This window comes from Electrophorus electricus, unplaced genomic scaffold (genome assembly GCF_041902795.1).
Source record: "Electrophorus electricus isolate QZ-2024a unplaced genomic scaffold, ASM4190279v1 Scaffold27, whole genome shotgun sequence".
Classification (NCBI taxonomy): domain Eukaryota; kingdom Metazoa; phylum Chordata; class Actinopteri; order Gymnotiformes; family Gymnotidae; genus Electrophorus; species Electrophorus electricus.
The window spans coordinates 3,805,734-3,831,007 of NW_027658550.1; the positions used below are offsets into that span (position 1 = coordinate 3,805,734).

At 39.2% G+C, this 25,274-nt stretch overlaps 1 protein-coding gene across 1 annotated transcript; it reads right to left on the reverse strand.

Annotated features, from left to right (window-relative positions):
• Window positions 1-15,230: 15,230 nt before the first annotated feature.
• Window positions 15,231-24,647, reverse strand: LOC145655540 (TOG array regulator of axonemal microtubules protein 1-like). The gene is made up of 15 exons (XM_081709058.1): window positions 23,554-24,647; window positions 22,988-23,032; window positions 21,709-21,718; window positions 21,480-21,611; window positions 20,972-21,229; window positions 20,445-20,512; window positions 19,893-20,058; window positions 19,585-19,797; window positions 18,009-18,126; window positions 17,685-17,790; window positions 17,148-17,383; window positions 16,607-16,765; window positions 16,154-16,280; window positions 15,571-15,683; window positions 15,231-15,378 (listed from the first exon to the last, which is right to left on the reverse strand). The coding sequence occupies exons 1-15, from the start codon at window positions 24,586-24,588 to the stop codon at window positions 15,231-15,233; spliced, it is 2,934 nt and encodes a 977-aa protein (XP_081565184.1). The 5' UTR covers window positions 24,589-24,647.
• Window positions 24,648-25,274: the final 627 nt, after the last annotated feature.

The window sequence follows — 25,274 nt, forward strand, 5'->3', positions numbered from 1 at the left end:
TCCATTCACTTTTAACATGTAAGGGAAGTATTTACATTCAAGGTTGGAATAATATTGGCAAAATACTATTTAAAAATTCACAGGCACTGGTGCAACCTGGATTTCAAAGTTCATCACACGTGACCAACACATTCACATGTAACTCACTTATCTGCCCCAACACTTGGCACCTAAAATTAAACCCTCATCATTCATATTGCTGAGTAACATTCAGTTTTATAATAAATGTATGATTTCTTATATGTGAATGAACCTTAATAATTTACAGTAAATATTAACAGTGCTTTTAGTTTTTCATGCCAAGTCAAGTTCATAGTCATCCCTCAGTATAATTCGTATATACATTATTACAAATGTTTCATCTGACAGTAGTGTGACACATATGAACAACATGGGAAGTCTGCCTCTGTTTTGCCATAATCTTCAAATAAAGTCTAATATTTCTACTGCACAAGGTATGATGCATTTCACTGTAAACACTCTCATCATCTGGAAACATTTGATAGAAATTGTTGCATCTTGTCCTCCCTAAGATGATCAAGTTTTTTGTTAGTGGATTGAAATAGTAGCAATGTATGTTTTAAATTTGTCAAAATACCTTTAACCAGGGCACCATGCTAAATGTAGGGAAATATGTTAATTATAATTGAAGTGTAATTACTTTAAAAAAAGCTTTATATTAATTCAGTCTCACTCAGGTTATGGTTAGTCAGAGTCCTAATCACGTATGCAGGGATTATAAAAATGAAAGTGAATCCTGCATTATATGGTAAATTAAATGTTAATAAACATATATAGTAAATAAACAGGGCTTGAGTATATGGAACCAACTAAAATGAAGCTATAGGTATAGTAATTGTTGTAGAAAAACCACAAATAACATTTGCAGATGCTTCTATCCAAAGCAACTTACAATTATGACTGAGTACAACTTGAGCAACTGAAGGTTAAGGGTCTTGCTCAGGGGCCCATCAGTGGCAACCTGGCAGCAGTGGTGCTTGAAACCACAATCTTCTGATTACAAGTCAACTACCTTAACCACCAAGCTACCACAAAACTAGAAAGAGAAAAAAAAATTGATTAACAACTAAATAGAGCCAAAAGGGAAATGCCATGGATTTTGGAACACTAAACTGGGACTCCTGAAAGGGAAGTGTGTCCTAAATAATCATTGAACTAGACTGGATTTGCCTAAATGTCATTCTGTGGTCAGGTAGTATGATAACACACAGCGAACTGGCATCAAAGTAGACCATGCTGACCCCGTTACCTGTTTGTTGAGTTGAGTTCAGGATCAGGTCACAGTTCACCCTTGAACTGGATCATTTTAGGAGCTCTATGAGAGCTCACTCACTCATAATCCCAAGATTTTCAATAGCACTGCGATGACACATTGTATATGTTGTTGGGGTTAGGTTTTGAGAATGTAAAATGACTTCCCCACTGCTGTCCATCAGATGGCATGGTTGAATAGCAAGGTCAAAGGCACTTGTTAAGCATTGCCACTGGTTTTGGAGTTTCTCATTTTAGACTCAACCGGAATCGATTTTGTGTTAGGGTATCTCGAGTCAGAATTTAAGGGCTGGGGTCGCTCATCACATGATTTCAGGGTGGCTTTTAGGTTTGCCTGTCGGGTAGGTGAGCAGAAAGTTCCCAATCCTCCCTACTCTCATTTGGCAAGCTAGAAGGTGGAACAGGTGTGGGGTTGTGTGTAAGTGAAGGAATGTAGAGCCGAACGAAGAGCCTTTCTAAAGAACATACATAAAGTGCAAGAGAGAAAATGTTTTATTTACATTTTCATTTTAGCAAAGTTGGAGCTTGATTCACACTCCACACCCACTACGGTTGCAGGGAAGACCCATCGTGCTGCAAATACATAAAGCACATTCATCAAAATGACAACACTTGCGATACATTTCACAAACGCAATGCAAATACATAAAGCACATTCATCAAAATGACAACACAACCCGGTTCAAATTCAGAAAACACATGCAACTTCAAAAATGCTTCAAATCCATTCCCAACACAACAGAAGTGCTGTTTCCAGAGGACACAGAGGCGATTGGACTTCAATGAGACCAGCGGGAAGCAACAACAACCAAGTGAAAAGTACGTTTTTAGGTTACCATGGTTTTATCATGGCTGGCTATTCGTGCTATACATTCTAGCGTATTTATTTATGCTAGGTTGTACATATCGCAGCCTTACAAACGCTGATATAAATCCCATTTAACACAATTCAGGTTCTGTCTAAATACCTGCCTACTATTTTACAAAATAGTATTCAATCTAAAGAGATGCTGCATAATACAACTCTGGTTTCTGGATAAATACCTACAATTAAGAGTGTTTTGTATGTATCTATAAGCATTACACTTCAGATAAGATAAGAACAAGATAGTTGGCCAGCATAACCAATGACCAAACTGGTTGCCCAGTATAATCAGATTGAGATTTGACCAGTATGACCCAACTGCTCAATCATACTGGTTGAATAGCTTGGTCAAGTTGTTTATGCTGCTGGACCTGCTGTCCAGTTGGAAATTGTGGCTAAACCATCAAACCTGAAACAAAACGTAGCTTTTGCTAGTCTACCAGTTTAATCAGATGATTTAATAGCATAAAGTACATCTATTGCCTGGATGTCCAGCTTTTCAACTATCTTGACCATCATTGACCAGATTAGATCATCTGACACCAGAAAATTATCTAGATTTTGTAGCTAGGGCTGTAGCATGCCTATTACGGAGGTCCACAGTTTATCATAGATATATACAGATCTATTCTAACAGTGCAAAAGTAATGATAGAAAAGTAATAACAATTTAGGTATTTAAAAAAAACCATTAGAATTCATGAAACAGAATGTCCCCACAATCTGCACATCCTAAAGGCATCACCTGTTCATTGCAGCATGTTTGGTCAGCGCACTCTCATATTAAATGCTACATACACTTACAGAGCATTATATTTCCATTTTCTTCTGTTTTCAGCTCATATTGTTTTGTCCTTTCTGTTGTTTCAGATACTAGAGTATACTACTTGCTCAAAGACTAAAGCTAACAGTATGTGTGTGAAAAATAGGTGGTGTTGAGGTAACTAAAAGAATGTTTACAGGAAAAGAGGCTTAACTAAACTTTAATTTTACTAAATCTAGGCCTATATTCTTAAAGCTTCTCAAAGCATGAGTGCTAACCTAAGGTGATATTTTTGTCTCATCTACAACACTGACAAACAAATCCTAGATAAGCATTGAGAAGCTTTATGTACATGCACCCCAATTAAAGCATATTTAAATGCTTATTGTAAAATTATTAATGAAAATTGTGACAACATTTAAGGCTCCAGGTCGTAAGAGGAAATGTGATAAAAACCACAAATCAAGTGGAATGGTGGAAATGAAGTCAGACAGCGACAAACCAAAACAGTTCAATGATATACAGTGTATTGTACAATAGACAGTATGATATTTATATATATATATATATATATATATATATATATATATATATATATATATATATATATATATATATATATATATATATATATATATATATATATATATATATATATATATATAAGAGACAGTGTAACACTGGATTATAACGTCAGGAGTGACACAGGCCAAAATAACTCACTAAACCTAAACAGACAAAAGAAAAATACACATACAACTACACTACGTGGAAAACACAGAGCAAACCCACCCCCCAAACAAAATGGCAGTCACTTCCTACTTACCAGTGAAACACAACAAAGGGAACAAAGTGGAACATATACAAATACACAACGGCAAAAACAAACTGCTAGTGCAAAGTCAACATGGGAAGCAAAGTCATACACTAAGCCAACCATCAACACTGCTAACAAACAACTCAAGAGAACATCTCTCTCTTCCTCTAGCTTCTTCCCTCTTTTATTTCTCCTCAGGGTGGGCAGAGTCTTGTCTCCTGATTTTCTGCAAACATGAAACTCTGTAATGGAATCTAGAAGTGGATCTAGAATGGAACACACACACACACACACACACACACACACACACACACACATTTACATTTACGGCATTTAGCAGACGCTCTTATCCAGAGCAACTTACAAAAGTGCTTTGTCATTTACTCATAGAATATATCCAAGTACAGTACAGTAGTTTAGAATCAGACATACCAATGAACTAGAATACTGTAGAATACAGGGATGAATGCTAATAACTAGAAGTACAAAATACATAAGGTCTATCTTAAACAATGATAAGTGCTATAAACAATAAGTGCTAGAGTTTGTTAAACAACATAAACAATACCCTACAAAAAGTATTAATTTAGTCAGTCAATATGGGAGCAGTGTCAGTTGTCCTTTAAATATTCTGCAAATAGATGGGTCTTCAGTCTGCATTTGAAGACTGCAAGGGACTCTGCTGTCCGGACAGGAAGTGGGAGTTCATGCCACCATCTTGGAGCCAAGACAGAAAATAGTCTCGATGCTTGTCATCCATGAGACCTGAAGCAAGGTATTTCAAGCCGAGCCGTACTTGAGGTTCGAATTACTCGAGGTATAGATTGGGCTTTGACCATTGACCTCATGTATGAAGGGGCTGGTCGATTTTTGGCTTTGTAGGCAAGCATCAAGGTTTTAAATCTGATGCGTGCAGCTACAGGAAGCCAGTGAAGAAAGCGCAGCAGTGGCGTAATGTGTGAACTTCGGAAGATTGAAGACCAGTCGTGCTGCTGCATTCTGGACAACTTGTAGAGCTTTGATGGCTCTTAGAGGAAGACCAGCAAGTAGCAAGTTGCAGTAGTCTGGCTTTGAGATCACAAGAGACTGCACAAGCACCTGGGTAGCTTCCTGTGAGAGAAAGGGTCGAATCCATCATATGTTACAAAGGAGGAATCTCCAAGACCGGGTTAGATTAGAAACGAGTTCAAAACGACAACTGGTTGTCCAAAGTTACGCCCAGGCTACAGGCAGCTTCGAATGGTGATACTAGGGAGTTCTCAAAGAAAACAGTGAGGTCATGGTAAGGGTTGGGAGTACCTGGGATGAACAGAAGCTCGGTTTTACTGGGGTTGAGCTTCAAGTGGTGGGCTATCATCCATGACGCAAAGAAGGGGGCCTAATACTGAGCCTTGTGGAACACCAGTGGAGAGTCTACATGGTTTGGATGTGGATCCTCTCCATGTCACCTGTGCCGGTTTGTAGCCAGACTGGTTGGGATCATGCAGCTGGTTCTGGGTGAAAAAAAGAATTGATTATAAACTGCTTTAAAGGGCTTTTGAGAGAAAAGAGAGAAGTGATACCAGTCTGTAGTTGGTAACACTGAAGCTGTCAAGTGTGGCCTTCTTGAGGATTGGTACCACCCTGGCGGTTTTGAATGCAGTAGGCACGCATCCAGAAGATAAGGAGTTGTTGATGATGAAAGAGATGAAAGGAAGCAGATCTCTTGCGATTGTCTGGAACAGAGGATCCAGCAGACATGTAGTCAGATTGCAGGAAGTGAGGAGTTGAAGAATTTAATCTGAGGAAAGAGGAGAAAAATAGGTCAGAGAGTTGGATGTTGGGGAATATATGTTGGTTGGAAGAGTGGGCACAGAGGAAAAGGACTGGCGGATTGCTGCAACCTTCTCCTCAAAGAAGGTGATAAAATCCTCCAGAGTAAGAGTAAGAGGAAGGAGGGGGAGGGGGAGGATTAAGGAGAGAAGAAAAAATAGTGAAGAGCTTGCGTGGATCAGATGCTGATGATTTGAAATTCTCTCTGTAGTAGGATGACTTTGCAGATGTTACTTCCAGTGAGAACTTGGAAAGGAGAGACTTGTATGAGCTGAGGTCTGAATCTACGTGAGATTTCCTCCACCGCCTCTCTGCAGTCCTTCGTTCTCTCCTGTGGCAGCGAAGTTTTTCTGTTAGCCAGCGGGCAGGTGGGGAGGACTTAGCAAGTCTAGAGGAGAGAGGGCACAGAAGATTCATTAACGAGGAGAGTGTAGAAATGAAAGAATTTGTAACTGTATCCAAAGAGAGAGAAGACAGAGAGTCAGGGTGAGGAAGGGTGGACAAAACAGTAGAAGTAAGGGAAGAGGGAGTTATGGAGTGCAGATTGTGATGGAGGAAGGAGGAACATGTTGGAGAGGACAGGATGGAAAGAGAAGGAAGGGAGAGAGAGAAGGATAGAAAGTGATGGTCCGAGAGGTGGAGGGGGGTGACTGATGTCCGATGTTGTGGTGGTACAGGTGAAGATCAGGTCCAGAACATTGGCCGCTTTGTGGGTCGGAGGAGAGTGGTTGAGGGTGAGGTCAAATGCTGTCAACAGTGGAAGCTTGTCTTATGGATACACACACACACACACACACACACACACACACACACACACCAAACGAACACAGGACACAACAATTGAAAAAAATATGCTTTTTTCTCTTATGGTTAGTGTTTTTCAGTAATACTCACACGAATGCTTTATTGTCCAAGACAGGAGAGATTATGCTCTCCTGTCAGTCAAGAAATGCAAAGTAAACATTCACTGAGCCTCCTAAAGCTAGGTTGCCTTCATATTACTGGGCTTTCCAGAAAAAAGATTGATTAATACTTTGGTTCCACAGCCAATATAATTTATATATATAAAGTAGAAAGCATATGTAGATTTTTCATATGCGCTTTTACTTTGTTTAAAAAAGAAGGACGATAGGTTAAAAAGATAAAATATTGTGCAGTAACCATAACTCTATTAACACGGTCACTCAGGGTTAACACAGTTCGCCACACAGGGGCGACGTCTGCGTTGAAATACCTTTAAATATAATTGACTTGAATATCAGTTGTCCTTCACTCTGGCAATGGTCATTTTCATGTGTCTTACTTGTCCGTTTTATGCTTATTCATATCCCCCAAAAGTCTGTTTAGACAAGCGGTACGTTTAAGCTCTTTCGTATCTTTACGCACCGCATGTCTTGTCTTAAACTGGTTGTTTTTCCACAGCCAATAGTTTGACGCTTTATCGTGGACGTTGAGCCAAAGCCATCATTTAGGGCCAGCCGACGTTTATCTGTCTAAAACGGTATCTGGAGAGAGAGTCTAGCTAACTGGAATATGTCCACTCTTTTGAAGAAAAATCATGGACAACAAGAAGATGGAAACAGATGGCGGAAAAGAAATCATATCTGCTTATATACACGCAGTGTCCCCGATAAAAAAAAAAAATGTCAACGTGAAACAACAAGTAGTTAAATGCAATAATTCAGATGGGCAGAGATGAACACCACCACTGGAGAAACATGAGGGTCGTGGCTGACAGAAACTCCACCAGTTAAATTAATAAAAACAACAAAAGTATTAAGTAAGTACCGATATTAAATCACTGTTAGAAATGTAACTGTTCGGGCAACCAATGGAGCGCAATGAGTTTCCTAGTTGTACCTGGTTTTGTGATCGCTAATGGCGAACGTTTTCTGCTAGCTAGCTATTTCTATTAGCTCGCTAGTTAGCTCTATATTGGCTAGCAAAAGTCAATCTATACCATCAAACCTGTACGTTTAAGCAACACCACATAAGTAGCCATCTATATCACTATAAATGGCACCTTTCCAAAGAATGAAACAAAGTAGCTAATTAATCTTCGCTATCTTGTTAATAGCGACATAATTGTATGGAAATGCAGAGTTTCAGTAGCTAGTTGGCGCTATAGCTTGCTAGCTACGAAGCCGCCGTCTTAGGATGTCAAACCCAGACTTGCTAGTGGGTTGCTTTTTCCAGAGCACCATGTCACAAGGCCAAAATGATGATAACCAAGTGGCTCGGTGAACAAAACATTGACATTTTTGGTCCATGGCCAGGAAACTCCCCAGATCTTAGTCCCATTGAGAACCTGTGGTCTCTCCTCAAAAGTGCAGGGGACATGTAGAGTATGTCAACAGTACAATCCCAAACCTGCAATTAAGGTGGCACCCGGTAAGTATCCGTTGTCATTAACACCAGGGGAAGAGATAGTAATTGACTACACAGACATGGTGGACTCAGCACAGGGGTACACGTACGTGGCCAAAATCTGTGCACAGACAAAATTAAATTTGGTTGACGCCTTCCCTTTGGCATTAATGCAAATGAGATGTTCAGTAAATGCAACAACTGGTTTTACCCCTTTTGAATTGCAGACAGGTCGAGGACTTCCAGGACCCCAGGGACCCTTAACAATAAATGAGAAAACAAAGACATCTCACACACACATCATACTTTAATGAATTGCAAAGTATCGTTTCAGCTTTCTCCACGCAGGAGGGGGACCGGACAGGGAGCAGACAAACCCAGACGATACCCGTTAGGGACTGGGTGCTGCTGAGAGTCATCAAGAGAAAATGGAGTGAGCCGAGGTGGACAGGTCCATTCCAGGTGACAGAAAGAACCAGCCACGCCGTACGCCTGAAGGGTAAAGGGGAAACGTGGTTTCATCTGAGCCAGTGCGCCGCCGCAGAGTCACCGCAGAGGAGTCTGCAAGAGACAGCGAGGGACCTTGCTGAAACATCACCTAACTCATGAGTGTCATTTTACTGGTAGCTTTAGGGGTCCACCTTAAGACTCAGGTGTCCATTACATGGTATAGTAAACTATGGTTAGAAAAGCATGTTTAAATGACGGTGGGAGTGATTTATCACACTGTAACCTGACTTAACCTACACATGTATTCCCACCTTTGTGTTCCTCAGCATCCATTCATATTTCAAATAAAAATGATGACACCCCTCTATGGGTTCATAATATTTCTTTATAGCAATTCATCAAAAGCTAATATCAGTTCCACATATCACAACAGAAAACAGATCTCCAAACAAATCTTGGTGTAAACTACCATATGAAAATTTACTGGGTCCCTTTGCTTTCGTGTCTACCTACACTTGATACAGCATGATTAGGATCTCAGAGAGCGTTACAGTTAGTAATGGAACTACAGGAGCCACAGGAAGTATGCTATTATTGGAGTGAGAGAGAGGGCAGGAGAGAGAGAGAGAATGTGAAAGAAATGGGACAGCACAGGACGCTTGCAGTCTGGAGAGATGGGAACAGAAACTAGCCAAAGGAAAAAATATGTAATAATACTTTTGGCATAGCAGGAATCACACTCTGATATGCCACTGGAAAAAAGATTTTTAAAAGGCATTAAAAGGGATAAAAGGCTCTTGGATATGATACATGGACTATACATCATACATTTTGCATATCTCTTATTATGTATGTGTCTGTATAAGAAAAGATGATTAAAAGACTAAATGAATAAAAAATGATTAAATACAGGCTGAGTTTGTAATAATAACAATGCTTGCTAGGATTAGCAATACAAAGACAAATAATCTGGAGAAATGCAAACATTCTAGGGAAACTGGACCAATAAGAATATGGACCTCATTAATCTGGATGGAGTAAAAATAACCACGTCTATCGCTAATCACAAAATGGAATGCATTATTCCATACTGATTATAAATGTGCATTTAACCTTCATTTTGCTGTCCAGGAAGCCATCTGAACCTTGACAACCTGCATATGGAATATGCATTAAGATTATGAAAAAAAAAAAGACTTAAATAGCCTGAGGAATGGGTGAATATAGGTCCTTGAGTGGTCCAAACACAGTTTTGAGAAAGGAAAGCATGTTGCTGGAAACCATTTCTGGCATAATAATAATAAAAAAAAACAATCATTTTAATGAAGAGGGAAATTGCATTTGTTCCAGGGTATGTGCTGTCTGTACTCTCTGGACAACTGAAGAGCAACTGACAAAAACATTCTCTTCCCAGCTGCTGCATCCATGTATAAAATATTAAGGCCAGCAGACTTAAAATGACATGTTTCTCAATATGGACATGTGTAAAAGAGCTGTAATAAAAGAACTGCATCTTTCATCGAATTTTGCTGTGGTATATTCTGTTCAATTAGAAGGATTTAGTTAAACCACTCTGGTTTTTTTGTCCCCTGCCACCAACATCCCTTGCTGTGGGGGAGTGGCTGGTGTGGAGAAGCATGACGAAGCATTGTTTACTTTGAATCATGTGTCCAGAGTTACACATCACTTCACCCAGCATATTTTTTTAAATTGCAAAAAATTGTAGGGGGAATTGTGATGTTCATGGTAACGTAGAGTGTGCTTCACACTGCATATTAGAAAATTACTGCACCTTTTTTTGTCCTGTATCATATGACTTGCTATGTGGGGTGTGTGTGTGTGTGTGTGTGTGTGTGTGTGTGTGTGTGTGTGTGTGTGTGTGTGTGTGTGTGTGTGAGTGAGTGAGTGAGTGTGTGAGTGAGTGAGTGTGTGAGAGAGAGATTTATCATAGTCTGGCTCCACATGAATAAGTACATAAAGGCTAAATTACTGTGCTGGAAAATGGAATCAGTCCACCAACATTTTAATTGCTTTAATATAGAAGACAATATGAACATCAAAAAATTCTGATTATTTGAGTGCTTTGTATCCTCAGAAATAATTGCACATAAAGCACAGTTTAATCAGTCTAGTGGTTAACAAATCTTGCTACCAAATGATGCCAAGTTACCTCTTACTTTTATTCACTTTAAATGTGGCCTGGTACAAAAGAGGGTAAGAGATTGTGAAGTTGAACTGACCTGAGAATGGTTATCTCTGTTCTAGCTGTACTCTGCTGTGATCACCTTTTCTTTCCAGAGGTCAGTTAGCTGAATGAAGCTTGGTTTGAATGAATTTCATTGGGCAACTGTGCTTATGACTGCAAGGAGCACTGTAAGGCATCCCAGGTGACAAATATCTGGAAATCAGCAGTGAATAATGAAATGCTTAGGTAAGACTGGTCATCACTGCAAAGAACACCAGACATGGCATGAAATGTCTTCCAAATTTGGATCTACTGACAAATTGGTTTCTTAGCTGCAATATTCAGAATTTCTTCTTGCTTTCTGGGCTTAAGGAGGATGCAGTGGCCACTGTTTGTCATCCATTTCCAAATGCTTTTTGGGACTATGCACTAGTATGAAAGCATGCATTAAAGCTTGAATGTATGATTTCCTCAACCTGGGCTTTCTTGAAAGCTATAACAATGAATGATGCAACATTGCACAGCCAGTGCTATGGCTTCTCCTGTTTCCAAGGCAACAGCTTACAATGCACATGGTGGTCATGCACCACCTTACATGAGTCCTAAAAATAAAAGCACTACAAAAGGCTGCAGACCCCCAGTGTAGCCTTGCGTCTGCTGTGCTCATTAAAGTCTATGAAACCTTGTTTGATCAGGACCAATAGTAATTTTTCATCAGCTTACACTAATGGTCTTTGTAATGATGAGCGTTAATGATTAGAGGGGGTATCTCCCTCAATTATAGAGTGGATGAACTCTTGTTATGCAATTGATTAATTGACAGAGGTGCTGCAAGTTCAGGAGCCTCTCAGTTGGAAAGGTGTAGGAAATACTGCAGTCAGCAAGGTATCAGCAAGCACTTAGAGTGCCAGAGAGTCTAAGAATAGAAGCTGTTTTTTTCTTGGCCTTCTGTTTTTCAGTGTGGCAGCATCGCTGAAAGGTCAAGATGTTGTTTTAGCACACAGAACCACCTTTGAGTAACACAAGACAAAGAACGTGTCTTTTCTGAGAAGCGTGTAAAGAGACAGCAATCACTTGCTAAAGCCTGCCCAAAAAACAATAGCATCGATCAGGGCTCTGCTCTGCTTCAGACAGGACTAGGGGAAAATGCTCTGACAGATGTGGTGATCATAGAGGGGAGACAATTGCATAACTATAAAGCAGTTAATGGATTGAATATTTAAATTACTGCTTTCATGTGCAAGTGGGTCCACCCAAAGTAGCTGATTAAAGCTTTTGGTGGACCTACGGTCTTTCCATTGTCTCTGCATAGCCATGAAAGCCACTAACCATTCACATTATATAAAATGATTCTTGGGAAGTTGAAGGTTCTGGGTGGTTGTATTTCTACAAGCCTTATTAAGTGTCACTATAAAATATCACAGGAGAAATGCTGATGAAATGCCAGGATCAGATTTAGCCTTGGCCTAAATGAACCAATCTTGTCATTGCATATTTGTTGTCATGTTGTGGCAAATCTTGGCCTAAATGTGTCTGCTAAACATTAAGGCTATATATCCAAAATCTGGGCAAGCAGCCAGATCTCTCTACATCTCTCTCTTGCGATCTCTCTCTCATACAAAACACATGTACACATGCATTCTATCACTGGCTGTTTCATAAACCCCCAGACAGTTTCTATCCTCTTACAGGTCAATTCGGAAGCATCTCCAGCAGAATATCAAGAAAGAGGTTGAATGAGACTCCAGGTACACTCTGTCACTTCCAGCGCAATCACATATTTTTTATGACTTTGGAATGTGTGTTGCGGTCATTTTTAGACATCTTTTATTGTGCAAAAATGGAAGGGTTGGCACAATGAAATTGGAGTTCCATGTAAATGGTTGTGTGTATTATTGTGAAAATTAAGTAAATGTAACAAGAACAAGACAGACCAAAACTCAGCTCAACATTAAAATCCAATGATATTGTTTATTATAGAACAGTTAGTTCTTTGATTAGACGATAGAGATTTCATGAGTGCTGATATAGAGTATAATGGTACTCTGCTTTACAAGTGCATTTTATTAACCCTTAATTACAATTGTTATCTATCTTAGATTGTAACATTTGCTGTTATCTCATCAGAGTCACGTCATCAAATGATTTGTCAAAAGACTCATATTTTTCTGTTTGCACAATAAATGGGAACATGCAGATAAATGTACATTATAAAAGTAGCCGGCCTGTGGTAACATAAACCTCCACAAAGTAGCAACCTATGGGAAAATGTTTGTGTTGTTTGGTGACAGTTCAGTACCAGTCCATTTGCGGAGCTATTTGTGTTGACAGAACCAAATAAATTAGTAAATAAACAAACAAATCATAACATATTGTAGATTATTAGTGTTAACTAATAAATGGCACTTGTGGAACTGTTGTATAAAAGCAATATCACATGTGATATTGTTTGATTTAATCTCTGGCAGAACTGGCAGAACAATAAAGGCTAAGTAAAACAATCCACACCCACCTCTTGTAACTTCTAACAAAACTCAGCCTCTTCCCAGTGAGTGACTAAAATGACAATGCAGGGATTTCCAGGATTACAAGGCTTATCAGGGGAGCAAATCAAATACTATAGGCACAACTATATAACATAATCTACCACAGGCACCACCCCTCATCGTATGGATACTGTATAGCAGAATATGGATATGATTATAAGTGTTAATAGAAGTGCCATATGGTAGACTCAGAAGATCCTAATTATTCATCACACTCTCCAGTATATATTTCACTTTTCCCAGTCCTTTTACACAGGGATTCAACTTGACTTATAATTGTGCGTTGCACATGCTTTTCATACATGTGCCCAAAAAGGTAACACCTTGTGTTTCTGTTTGTCAGGGCTCCTTTATCACATAAAACCAGGTTGCGCTGGGTTATCTTATTTCAGCCAATGGGCTGCGTGCTGCTAAGGCTTTTTCATGAGATTAAAGGCACTAATGCTTCAGATTGCAGTCATAATTCACAGAGGCCCTTGCGGTTGTGAGTTACAGCTCAACAGAAGTCACTGTGCCACTTTTGCCAGTTACTGAGCCCTTTTGGAAGTGTATGCTGGAGGTTTCTTGCTTCTTGGGGAGGTTACTGTTTCTTTGTTCTGAGCATGATGTCAAGACAACATTATCTTATCCATTGTACAACTTTCAAGTTCTAAAATGTCAGATTGACCCCTTTTTTGTTTCAGTTCATGACAGATATCAGCTGTAAGCATTTATAAACATAGGCAATTTCCTGAGATAGTGAAAAATAAAAATAGAAAAATAGATAGACTGTTTGTAAATGAGAATGTCCTAAAATCTAATCTGAGCTCCCCAGAGTATGAGCAATAATTCTTTTCAAATAGCATTTTGTTTCAGTTCATTCCTTTTAAGAATGAAAGTCTGTGCATTCAGGTAGTGGAAATCAGGGGTAAAATCAGTGGCAGTTTGATCTGCAGTGATAGAGGTGCCTCAATGATCTACAGTGATCATCTTCACACATTTTCAAACAGAAGAATGTGTAGCTGCAGTAGTCTTGACAGTTTGCCAGTTACACTCTGATGTGAATTGACAATGTTTAGGGACAGCTGCCATCATCCACATTTTTAGAATGAATTCTCTTGTTTAGCAAGGGAATTTTGTTGAAGAAATTTTGTACCACAATGATGTGATTATTTTTTATTGAAAGGAACACAGAAATAAATGTCACACTGGAGTAGTGTGTATAAAGCAAAATAATTTATCAGTCATTGCACAGCTTATACTGTGGGTGTCAATACATATAAGGACCTAAAGGTTAAGGCTGAATCTAAGGATATTGTGCTGGGTGGCGTGTCAAAGAAAAGGGTTACACAAGGGAGTATGCCATACTAACAATGACCAATTTTCTATATGATCTAACAGGAATATATATATAAGAAGTGAAAATAAGAATCAGTAACTACAACAGATAGCACCCTTTTACAAAATATTTTTCATATCACAGAAAGGAACTACTAGATTGTATCTCATAAAATTAATACATTTTGGATATATAAATTAAATTTGTTGTATAATCATGTTGTGATTATCCTGTTCCATGTATTTAATTTTTTTAATTAATTCCAGTATTTAATTTTTTACCATACTGATGTCATGACCAAAATAGACTTCTATATCATTAATTTTTTAAACAATAAACCATAAAACATCACATGAAGCGTGTTATTCTTGAAAACATTTACATTTTTTTATTCCAGTTAAAGAAAAAATACTTGGTCAGTTCAGTGCATGGCCCAGCTGACAGCCAAATGTATACACAACATCTTAGCAAAGTCTGCACAGGCTCAACTCCATTATCCTTGTTGATAATATGGCTACAACCATATTTACTTGCTAAACTCCACCTGTCCTCCAGCACTAATGCACCTCAAATGACAGCAGCTTGTGGGCATCATAACTCTAAGCATAACTCATAACACATCAAACAGAATTGGCAAAGCACTTCTCAGCATCTCTGCAGACAGCAAGTGTTGAATATATCAGATTGGCTTCCTAGAGTGCTGCTGAGGTCATTCTGTTCTGATTCTGAGTTCAGCTTCATGCCATAAGTCAGTGACCCCTTGTGTGCTCACAGTCTGTTTAAATAGCACCTTGGCAATAAGTGTCACAGAACGCTCATCTCCCGCGAGTCATGTGGTTTGGCCCGCCACGTACAGTTGGGAGGATCCCACACCTGGACCTTGTCCTGTCTGTGTATTTAAGCTGTTTGATGTACTTGGTCTTGTCTGCAATGCTGTGGACCTGTGCTTTGCTGGCATCTTTGCTGAACACACACAACAAGAGAGAAAATGTAAGGATTGGTTTATTGTAATAAAAAGAAATTTAATGTGGTTACAATAAATTTAAAACAACAACAACAACAATAACAACAACATAATCACCATCAAAAAGTAGAAAGATTAAAGCAGTTTCAATAGGAACTCATGTTTTTTGCTTTGATTGTTTAAAAATTCACCTGCTGACAATCTGAGGTTGACGGTTTATAGAGGAGGCATACCTCATTCCACCGCAAGGGATATAGCGCCTGCCTCGAGCTGAAGGGGTATCCTGAGGCTTCTCACCCGGGACCTAAATCCACATCAGCATCACTGGGTGATGACTCTCCAGATAATGAAGACCAAATGTTCTTTCATACTTTGTTTCTAACTACTGGGTCTGGGACTGCACTGTGCAATATCTATACCTTACTGTAAATACAATATTTGAACTATTATAATGGGAGATCACAAACTATTTACTAGGAGACAACTGTATTGCCTCATCTTTTTGTACACTGACATCTTTAATATATGATTTTGGCTTAATATATTTGCTGTATATACATACTGCTGTGTACAATGTGTGGTGCCTTGCACTGCTCTGTACTTTAGTATTTGTTTAAAACATTTGTCTACCTTGTCAGCTCTGAGGTGGGTTTCACTAATACTGTGAATAAGTTTAGTGAATAAGCTTTGTTTAGTCAGTAAGCTTACAGCATAGTGGCTGAATGGAATTAAAAATCCTAATCATATATACAAATATATGTGCTGAATTGTCACCTTGGATTTCAGAGTGAGGACAGTGGCCCTGATGGTGGGCAGGTCTTTGGTAGGGATGTACTTTTCCACCATCTTATCAAAGTCGTGATGAGACGAAAGGAACAGTAGCATGCGGCGACCAAAGTACCTGAGACAAATAACAGCCCCGTTCCCATGAGAGAACCATGAGGGAGGAACTTAAGGGTGACTCACAGCACACCAACAAATTGTACCAGTCTACTACATTTACTACAATTAAGCAGAGTCCAATATTTATTAGTATATTTATTTTACCAGGACACAATTCCAGTTGCCAAGACACTCTGTGTCTAAAAAACTTCTATTACTCTACAATTTAGCTGCATTTGCTGACTTCAGAGTGTCATAGTTGGGAGACTAAAAGAATAAACCAAAAGATTACTATCTGGGCATGTGAAAAGCTTTGATAGTTTTCCATCTGATCCTGGTACCAACCTGGTTTCTTGGGAAGAGTCTTGCGCCAATTTGGAGACTGCAGGTAGAATTCGATTAGTCACACCTTTTGTCCCAGACAATAAGCGGTCAGCGCCAATCTTTTCTATCAAAGTAGCCAAATGCTGAGAAGTGCACTTTCTTACTGCAGCATTCAAATGACTTTTGAGGAGAACACAAACGAGAAAAGAGAAGGAAATATTTAAAGGCACTCAAAAAAGTATGACATAATAACAAATATGTAGTAATCTAGTCAATGTATACAGTGCAATGTTTAACTCTTTCATCTTTAAAGTAACTTAATACACTTATCTATGAACTAAAGGCATAATCAAATTATCCTATTCTATTTGATGGCTTTAAAAAAAATCTTTAAGAGGATAAATCAACAAAAATACTGTCCAATGCCAAAAAACATTTCGAAACACCAAAGGATAAGTGAAAATAATAGCAAACAGCAGCCAAAGCGCTCTCATTTGTTGGCCTCTTGACTGCTGCAGCTAGATGAAAGCTATAGCTGAAAGCTAACTGCAAGTTAACTGACCCGAGTCCTCCAGCGAGAAGAGCGTTCATGCTTCGGGTGGGGGTGCAGTTCTGCACCATGCAGTCCAGGGCTGTGTCCACATCCTGCCTAATAAAAGCATTGGACTCTCCTGCTTTGTGGAGGAGGACCTTGGCTGTAGCTTCCACCTCCTGGTCCATACTTTTCTGCAGGCCAGAGTACAACTCTCCCAAGGTCACCACCGCCACGCGTGACACTCCAGAGCGTAGGTTCTGAACCTGGGGGAAGGAAGACATTCCAGCTTGTGTTATGCCAAGAAATGGCTTCATCACTCATTATTACAGTTAAATATGGCATCTAAAATGCCCTTAGATGAAAATTATTTTTATAATAATTTCAAGCATTATACTAACTTTACTGAAAGATCTGTGTAGTTTTTGGCAGCAATGTCTCAATAACATAGGCTGATGGTGTATGACAAAAAATTTAATGGTATTATAGGTTAATTTTAGGAATCAGACAGATTCACAGGAAGTTACAAGGAGTCAGACGCAATAGTGAGCAGATATAGTCACTTACCTCTTGATTAAGAACAAGGCAGACATCATGAAGCCTACTACTAAGCACATCAGAGTGATACCGTGCTAAACTACGCATGAGTATCAGGCCATCAATCTTCTTCTCCCTGTATGAAAATATTGGACAAACACAAACTGTAAAAGTAGGTTATCATAACTGAAAAAAGATTATGAAAGAGGGGACAAAAGGAAAAAAGTGATAGTGATAAAATCACTTTACTAATTTCTAAGCATATGTATCATATATGCAGAAAATCATAAATTACTAAACTGTTTTACTTGACCCTAGCCAAATGCGTCATAATTTTACAGGTATGAGATTTACCAGTCATCAGAGCTAAGCAGTCTGAAGCTCTGAGTGACAGCAAGGTCCGGTTTAGAGAACGGCCGCAAAGCCAGCTGCTCATGGGGATTCTTCCTGGGGGTTCCTGGTGTGAGTTCATCTAAAGAGGAATACCGCACCACAAACAAACTGACTACTTATTTTAGGGCTACCAGTTCAACTTTGTTTCAAATCAACTTGACTGCAAAACATAACATTATTCAAGATGGCCAACTACATTTAATGGCCTTGCACAGTATTTTTTCTCCTTACTCAAAATGTTGTATTAGCTGGAAGTATGTGATTATCTTCATACTTCTGCTTCAGTTCAGTAGTTATTGGGCATTGTAGAGTGCATAAAACAACCTCTAATTGTTTTATTTTTTCTATACCGCCTAACTTCTATTTAGGACTTACACTTTATGTGGTGTTATCTTTGATGTCACAGATAACACTAATTGACTATAGGGAATCATAAGCTATGTAATATTGCATATACATGAACTGTGAAATCAACTGACCCTACTACACTTCAATCACTGCACATAGCTCTTTTCAAGGAACAGAGATGACATGTACATACAAATGCTCAGTTTTTGTATACAAACGGGAAAAGGGTTACTCTACATTTTATTCCAGAAAACAAGACCAAATCAAGGTTGCTCAAATTTCTTTCTGGGGTCTAAGTGACACCCAATACAAGAGTTTGTAGCAAGCATTTTACTGTGAAATAATTTGCAAACTGAGCTCAATACAGCTCTAGATTTGCCTGCCGACTATAACTGAAACACAACACCTTTCCCCACACTTACTGGAGGTAATATTGATAAGTTAGTAAGTCTTTGATATTAATTAACAGCCATTGTTTTCATTCGACACTTTATTCAATACCGTAGCAAGTAATGGAAAATATAACAAAACGTTAGTACATGCAAACGTTTGCTAATTTTGTGCAATTTGGGTCAACAAATGTATTTTTTATAACGTTATGATACACCAACACTATTTGAAATTGCCACCAGTCTCTGCCTGTCCCATGTTTAGCTCTCTCCGTGCGTAGTCAAAGCCTGTTAGCTAGACCTGATTAACCAGCCGAATATACGCTAGTTAGCTAACGTTCCTTAATAGCTTTAATGTAAACATGATCAATATGTAATAAATGCACAGATGATATTGCTATAAATGTATTCTTAAAATACGAACTGTGGTGTCCTCTAATTGATTAGTCTATTTAAACACAGCAAGGATTCTGCTGTTGACCAAAATCCCTAATAGCTTTTCACACAGAGGCTGTCAATGAATCCTCTGAGGTCCACGCCCAAACAGCAGAATGGTAAAAGGACAACACTCTTTTTAATGTCGTTTTATGGTTTAAAAAAATGATAGTAGGAAGGTGACTGGAATATTTAACATTCTTTGGAATATATATGGTTGGTTTTTTTTTTGTTTTTTTGCATTTTTAAACAAACAACTGTGCAGGGCCTTTAAAACACAATTGTGTGATACAGCGTTTAGAGCAAATCTATTTACTCAAGAGCAGTGACCATGCATGAAGCGCAGAATAACAGGTGACACTCACCAGAGCATTTTGAAAGGGGTGGACATGCTCTGTTCAGACTGGGGGCTTGTTGGCGTCGTGGCAGCATGCGTCTGGAAGGAGCCGTGGGAGGGCTGGGATGAATGAAACTTTTGACCAGGCTTCTGGGTGCGTGTGTGCTGTTGGGGCTCGAGGGCAAATCATCCAGGAGTTCAGCCTTCGTGGATGCTAGAACACTACCGTTGCGCTGCAAATCTGATGGGAAGGAGATTAACAGGCTATGGTGACTACAGAGCTTCCATGAGTCTCAGTAAGCACGAGGAGGAGCATTCATTGAGGTCAACCGTTACCTTTCAGAGATGCCGTGTCGTCTGAGCCCACGTCAAATGCCATGTGTCTAAAGTTCTGCTTCAATCGTTGCATGTTCTGCCACTCCCCCTGTATAGGCGGAACTTCTTGCTGCTCCAGACGATGTTGATGCATCTTAACCCTTGCAAACCTAAACGGCTTTACCCTCTCCAACAAATACACATACATGAATAACCACATAGCATCTCTATTCAAGACTGTCAATCAGAACCTGGAGGACCGGACTGAAATTATGCAACGTAGGAGTCAATTTGCATTAAAATCTTATCAAATCGTTATTTTATCAAAATTTTACTGTCAAACTGGCAACAAAGTCATTCCATATCAACAGCACATTCAAAAACCACTGCTGAAGTTAGGAAAGATTAAAGTAAAGGGAATCAATAAATATTAGCAGATTGTTCAATAAAACAAAATGAACATTGTCTCACCGCTGCTTTTTCTGGCTCAGTGCTTTCTTCCGAATCCATATGGCCAGCTGAAACAGCATGGCCATACACCCCAATCAGTGGCTCCCTGGGGGGTTTTCTTACCAACTCCTCCTGTTCTGGGGACAGAGTCACTCCAGGGTAGCAGGGAGCACCAGTGAAGCCAAAAACTCCTGTCATGGTGGTAAAAAAGTGTCAGTTTAAGGCAAAGCCACATCAACCTCTGTGTACTTCACATATGGAGAAACACACCAGTCAAAAGTGAAGGCAGCTGCATTACAATCACAGTAAACAGTTTACATTTTCATCCTGTAATTGGCATCCTTGTTACCAACTATCAAGTTCTTACTCAAAATGTGATTAGATATCACAAAGATATAACAAAGAATAACTGAAAGCAAGACATCCATTCCAGATTAAGTAGAGCTCATGTAAATGTGTGACCCAACAATGATTCAGTTTCTTTTTTTTTTTAAATTGAATCCTGAAATCTTACATTTCAATACAATTTGATATTTCAGTATGATTCATTTTTAATTCTGACACTGCTAAATACTGAAGAGCCAAAAATGCTTTGGCAGTTTCCCACTGAACAAAGACACATTTTCTAAGCAATGTAGCTATGCCCTCACCTGTTTTATCCCCCCATGAGCTGGGGTCCCTGTGACGAGGGATCGTATCTCGCTTGTTGGGCCATGTATTGGACATGGACAGTGAGGAGTTTGCATGGCATCTACGAGGCAGGGTGGGAGTCAGCTGCACTCCCGGAAGAGTGGCCAGAGGGTAGGAGGGCAGCAGAAAAGACCCGGGGGGGGGTGGATTGGAAGGAACTGAAAAGGTGCGCTCTACACTGGGGTTACCAGACAGCAAGCGGTTGGCTTTGGGCAAACCTGTATGGAAAAGAGCATCTATTCTCAAGAGAATCTTCCATGACTATTCATTTGGCAGCAAATAATGTTCAGTAGCTCCTTTCATTTGACACTCAGTGAGTGAAGTTTATGGTCAAGTGATGCCTTGATTCCAATTATTCTATTTAGCAATATTTTACAACAAAACAAATCTATTGCAAAAATTATGCAAATGTGCTATTTTCTACATTTTGTATATATAAATAAAGTAAAATCAACATCAACAAGTCACCTCTGTCAGAATCACTGAGATTAGCTGCTTTTAAAATATCTGGGTCCGCACCAAGGCTACCGCTTCGACAAAGTCTACCCACTGTCTCTCTTTTCCATCCTGGAGCATCGGGCTGGAAAGGCTCTACTGAATCTGGAGAATGAAACAGAAACAGGAAACTTGAGGACAATTTGAAGCATCAGCTCAGCATATGTAACTAATAGGCACACATCAGACTACAAATGCATACCAAAAAACAACTAAGCGGTAAACAAAAAGTGAGCAATAGCAATTTAGATTTTATAACTAAAGACTTTAACATAATTTTAAGAAAACTTAATCATATGGTTACATTGTTTACAGGAGACCTCTGTAGGCTCTTCTTGGATTTGAACAGTGCAGGTGGGATCTTTTATCAACAGACTGCAATAAAAGATTCAAGTCTAGTCTTGCCTGCAGTCTTATAATGTCAATGCCAACTAAAATAGGACTTGGTAAAAATCACAAATTCCTTACATCACACAGACCGCTGCAGCACACCAGAGCTCAACACTGGCCTTGTTTCACCCAGCATATTAAAGAAGCCATGTTATATAGATGATTGCGTTTGCAGCCATCTAGATGTGGTATCAGAAGCCAGCAAAGCAACATGACAATGTTTTGTTTGTTTGTTGGGGCGGGTTAAAATAATGACAAAGTGACAACTATAATCAATATACATGTATAGCCAGTATTATACTAAGCTTCTATATCAATGGTAGGAAGCATTATCATCCTAGGCTAAACAAAACTGCCCAACAAATAATGTGTTTCACCGTAAACCCACCCTGCATGTGGGTGGTCATGGTGCCCACTCTAGTGTGCTCTACTCAGTCATCTACAAACATATCACTGCTAAAATTAGTACTGGAGCATGAAATACACTCAAATTCAGACTTCCTCTAGTGTTTCTAATAAATACTACTCCCATGTTTCATAATCCACACACTGCTACATTGTGTTAATGCTTCGGTGTGGATTTTAGGATATTTTTCATGATGCCAAATTTTTTTTCCATAAAGTACAGGAATATTGAAAAGTACTGAAGAACGCCCATATTAATAGCAGCAGTCCGAATACTGATAGAAACCCACTTCAATGTATTCCATGTACTCATACACATTTAAAACTTAACAATGAGTTAACATTTTCATTTCATGTCTTGACCTACATGTTACAAGTCTGGGTGGCATGTTCAAGGACAAATGTCCAGATAAATTAACACACACACACACACGCACGCACGCGCACGCACACACACACACACACACACTAATTAGCTAGATAATTAGCTGCTAATTTAAGGTGTGAAAATGAAAGCATGAGTAAAGGCAGAAACAGTAAAAGACACAAGAGACATGGGAATACAAATCAACATGTATTTATAGGTTGTATGTTGAAAACCTAGTAAGAAAATAGGACAAATCTAAAATAGAGGACACAAAGAGAAAACAAAGAGACATTTACTTACCAGAGTTTGTGCCACAGTTTTTCTGATTCAGCCTCAAGGAGGTAGTGAGATCTTCCACACTAAACTAAAGCAGCAACAACAAAAAACAGTCCCTTATTATTGAACATTTATAAGTAAGCATGTAGCAAACCATGATATTCCTTTTTTTAAATAGACATCTGTTCTGTTGTAGCTCAGTACACAATGCTTTCTTAACAAAAATGTACAGGACATTGTGCAATTTTATGCAACTAAATTACAATGAAAATAGTACTGAAACAGTTCAACATGAAAAATAATGGGGGTCATGTTATAAAAATGAATTGACTCAAAACTTACACATTAGGCAAAACAGTTCAGGTCTGCAGAAGGGCAGTAATGTAAGAAGTAATGTTGATGGAAATTGGAATATGGAATAGAAAACAACTTGTAGCCTAACACAAATAAATAAGATTCACAGCTACATAAAGGAAAAAAAAGGTAAAGTAGCTTGTTGAGTTTGGAGCTGCATTCAAAATAGTACATTCTCTCATTTTTAACCTTATTTTTCCTTTTTTGTAATTCTGTGTGTGCATGTAAAATTAACTTCATGAGGTAATCACCCACCTTATCAGATAACTTTGCATTTGATGCACTGCAAGGCTGCTTGTTTACTAAACATGGGAGGAAAGACCTCTCCCAGGGTAGCTTGTTTTTCGCCTTCCTAGCGCTAACTACTCTCTTGTGTGACTGGAGGCCATCTGTAAGAGAACCAAAGCTGCCGTAGCCACTCAGTCGATCCGAATCTGGTTCTGTGTGGTGGCTCTGTGCACTGTTAACTTTCCCTCCATTAATAACCCAGTTCAGGTCAGCTCCAGAGCCAAACTGAGGTATTCGCCGTTGACCAGGCTTGGGGATGACCAGTGCGTATTCCACCATACCATCTGCAGACAATCGGGGGAGAATATGTCTGGCTCTTCGTGCCTGTACTGCAGCCATAAGTCCCTCCACATCTCCAGTGAAGTCCAACCTGTCAATGGCCTTCATGAGTAGCTGTTTTTTTCCTGTGTCAAGACAGCAGTCAAAAACAGCAAAGAGCTCCAGAGCAGCATGTCGGACCCTCTTTTTATTGTCTGCAAGATAAGGAGCCACTACAGAACACAGATTAGGGATATTGAAGTCTTTTCTGGGGTGTGTGAGCATAGCAGCTGTGATGATGTTGATGACATCTTCTCTGACTCTGGAATTTTTGTGCCTTAGCTGTCCTATTACAAGTTCCAAAACTTTCTGTGGACCTACAATCCTCATGAGGTGACGAAAAATATTCATGTACTCATTCCGGGGAACAGTCCGTGCGTCCCCCAAAGTTTTGAGGGCCACACATACAATCTGTTTATAATGTCTGTCCACGGCGTAGTCCAGGTTTTGAACCAGGAGGCTGATAACCTGTAAAGTGCCATACAAGACTTTGAAGTTTGTATCATCCAGAAGTCTACGTAAAAAATTGATGAATTCCACAATACTGTCAGAGGAAACGGTTTTCAAGTCCAGCTCTGAAATAATGTTCTTCAGCTCTTCTACCCCATTTGTTCGGCTCTGGTAGTTCTCGTGATCAAGGAGTTGTTCGTGTAACTCCGGCGATATTAGCGCATAAATCATCATTGATCAGACTCATTGATCCAATCACTGATTTGGAAAAGCAATATAGCCAGTTGGCTAGCTAGCGCACTTCAGCAGCGTGTTGGATAGGTGCTATATCACCAAGTCAGTTTGTCAGGAGCTCAACTTGGAAAGAATCCGTTAGCTAACTAGCTAAGCTAGTTAACCTAGGTTAGCAATCGCAATCGCAGTAACGCTACAGTTCAAGCAACACTGTCCAGTATTGTTGACAATTAGGATATTTACAAAGACTGTGTTCTCCAACAAGAATAAAAAGCACTTTCCTCTTTTGAATTCCAGTACGATCTTGAAAGTTGGGTATATGTAAACACATAGACTTGCTCGGAATTTTCTTCTCAGACCATCGTTCATCACAGTTCATCGTCTGGAATCAAAAAAACACTATGTCAAAAAACAACTGCTTCCATGGTGACGCGAGTTCTCGTAACCGCGAAGATTCGACCTCGCGCGTGAAAATATGGGAATTGTGACCAAATATGCTTGACCGTATTGGACCATAAATTATGTTCATTCAAATGGCCTATAACGATACAACAACTCTTCTTATGTGTAGCTGTTCACAATAACGTTATTCTGCGTCCATATCTCTGTTTAAGGACATTTACATGGTATAAAATCCCAATGGATGTCTGTACTCTAAAAAAAAAGCTCAGCAGGTTTTCTAAATT

Excerpts from the sequence above, each read along its gene's own strand:
- LOC145655540 (XM_081709058.1), bottom strand. The coding sequence starts at position 24,588 with ATGATGATTTATGCGCTAATATCGCCGGAGTTACACGAACAACTCCTT. Across the intron at positions 19,798-19,892 it reads CGACACGGCATCTCTGAAAG|ATTTGCAGCGCAACGGTAGT; the intron begins GTAACGGTTGAC and ends CCTTCCCATCAG. Across the intron at positions 15,379-15,570 it reads CAACCTCAGATTGTCAGCAG|CAAAGATGCCAGCAAAGCAC; the intron begins GTGAATTTTTAA and ends GTGTGTGTTCAG.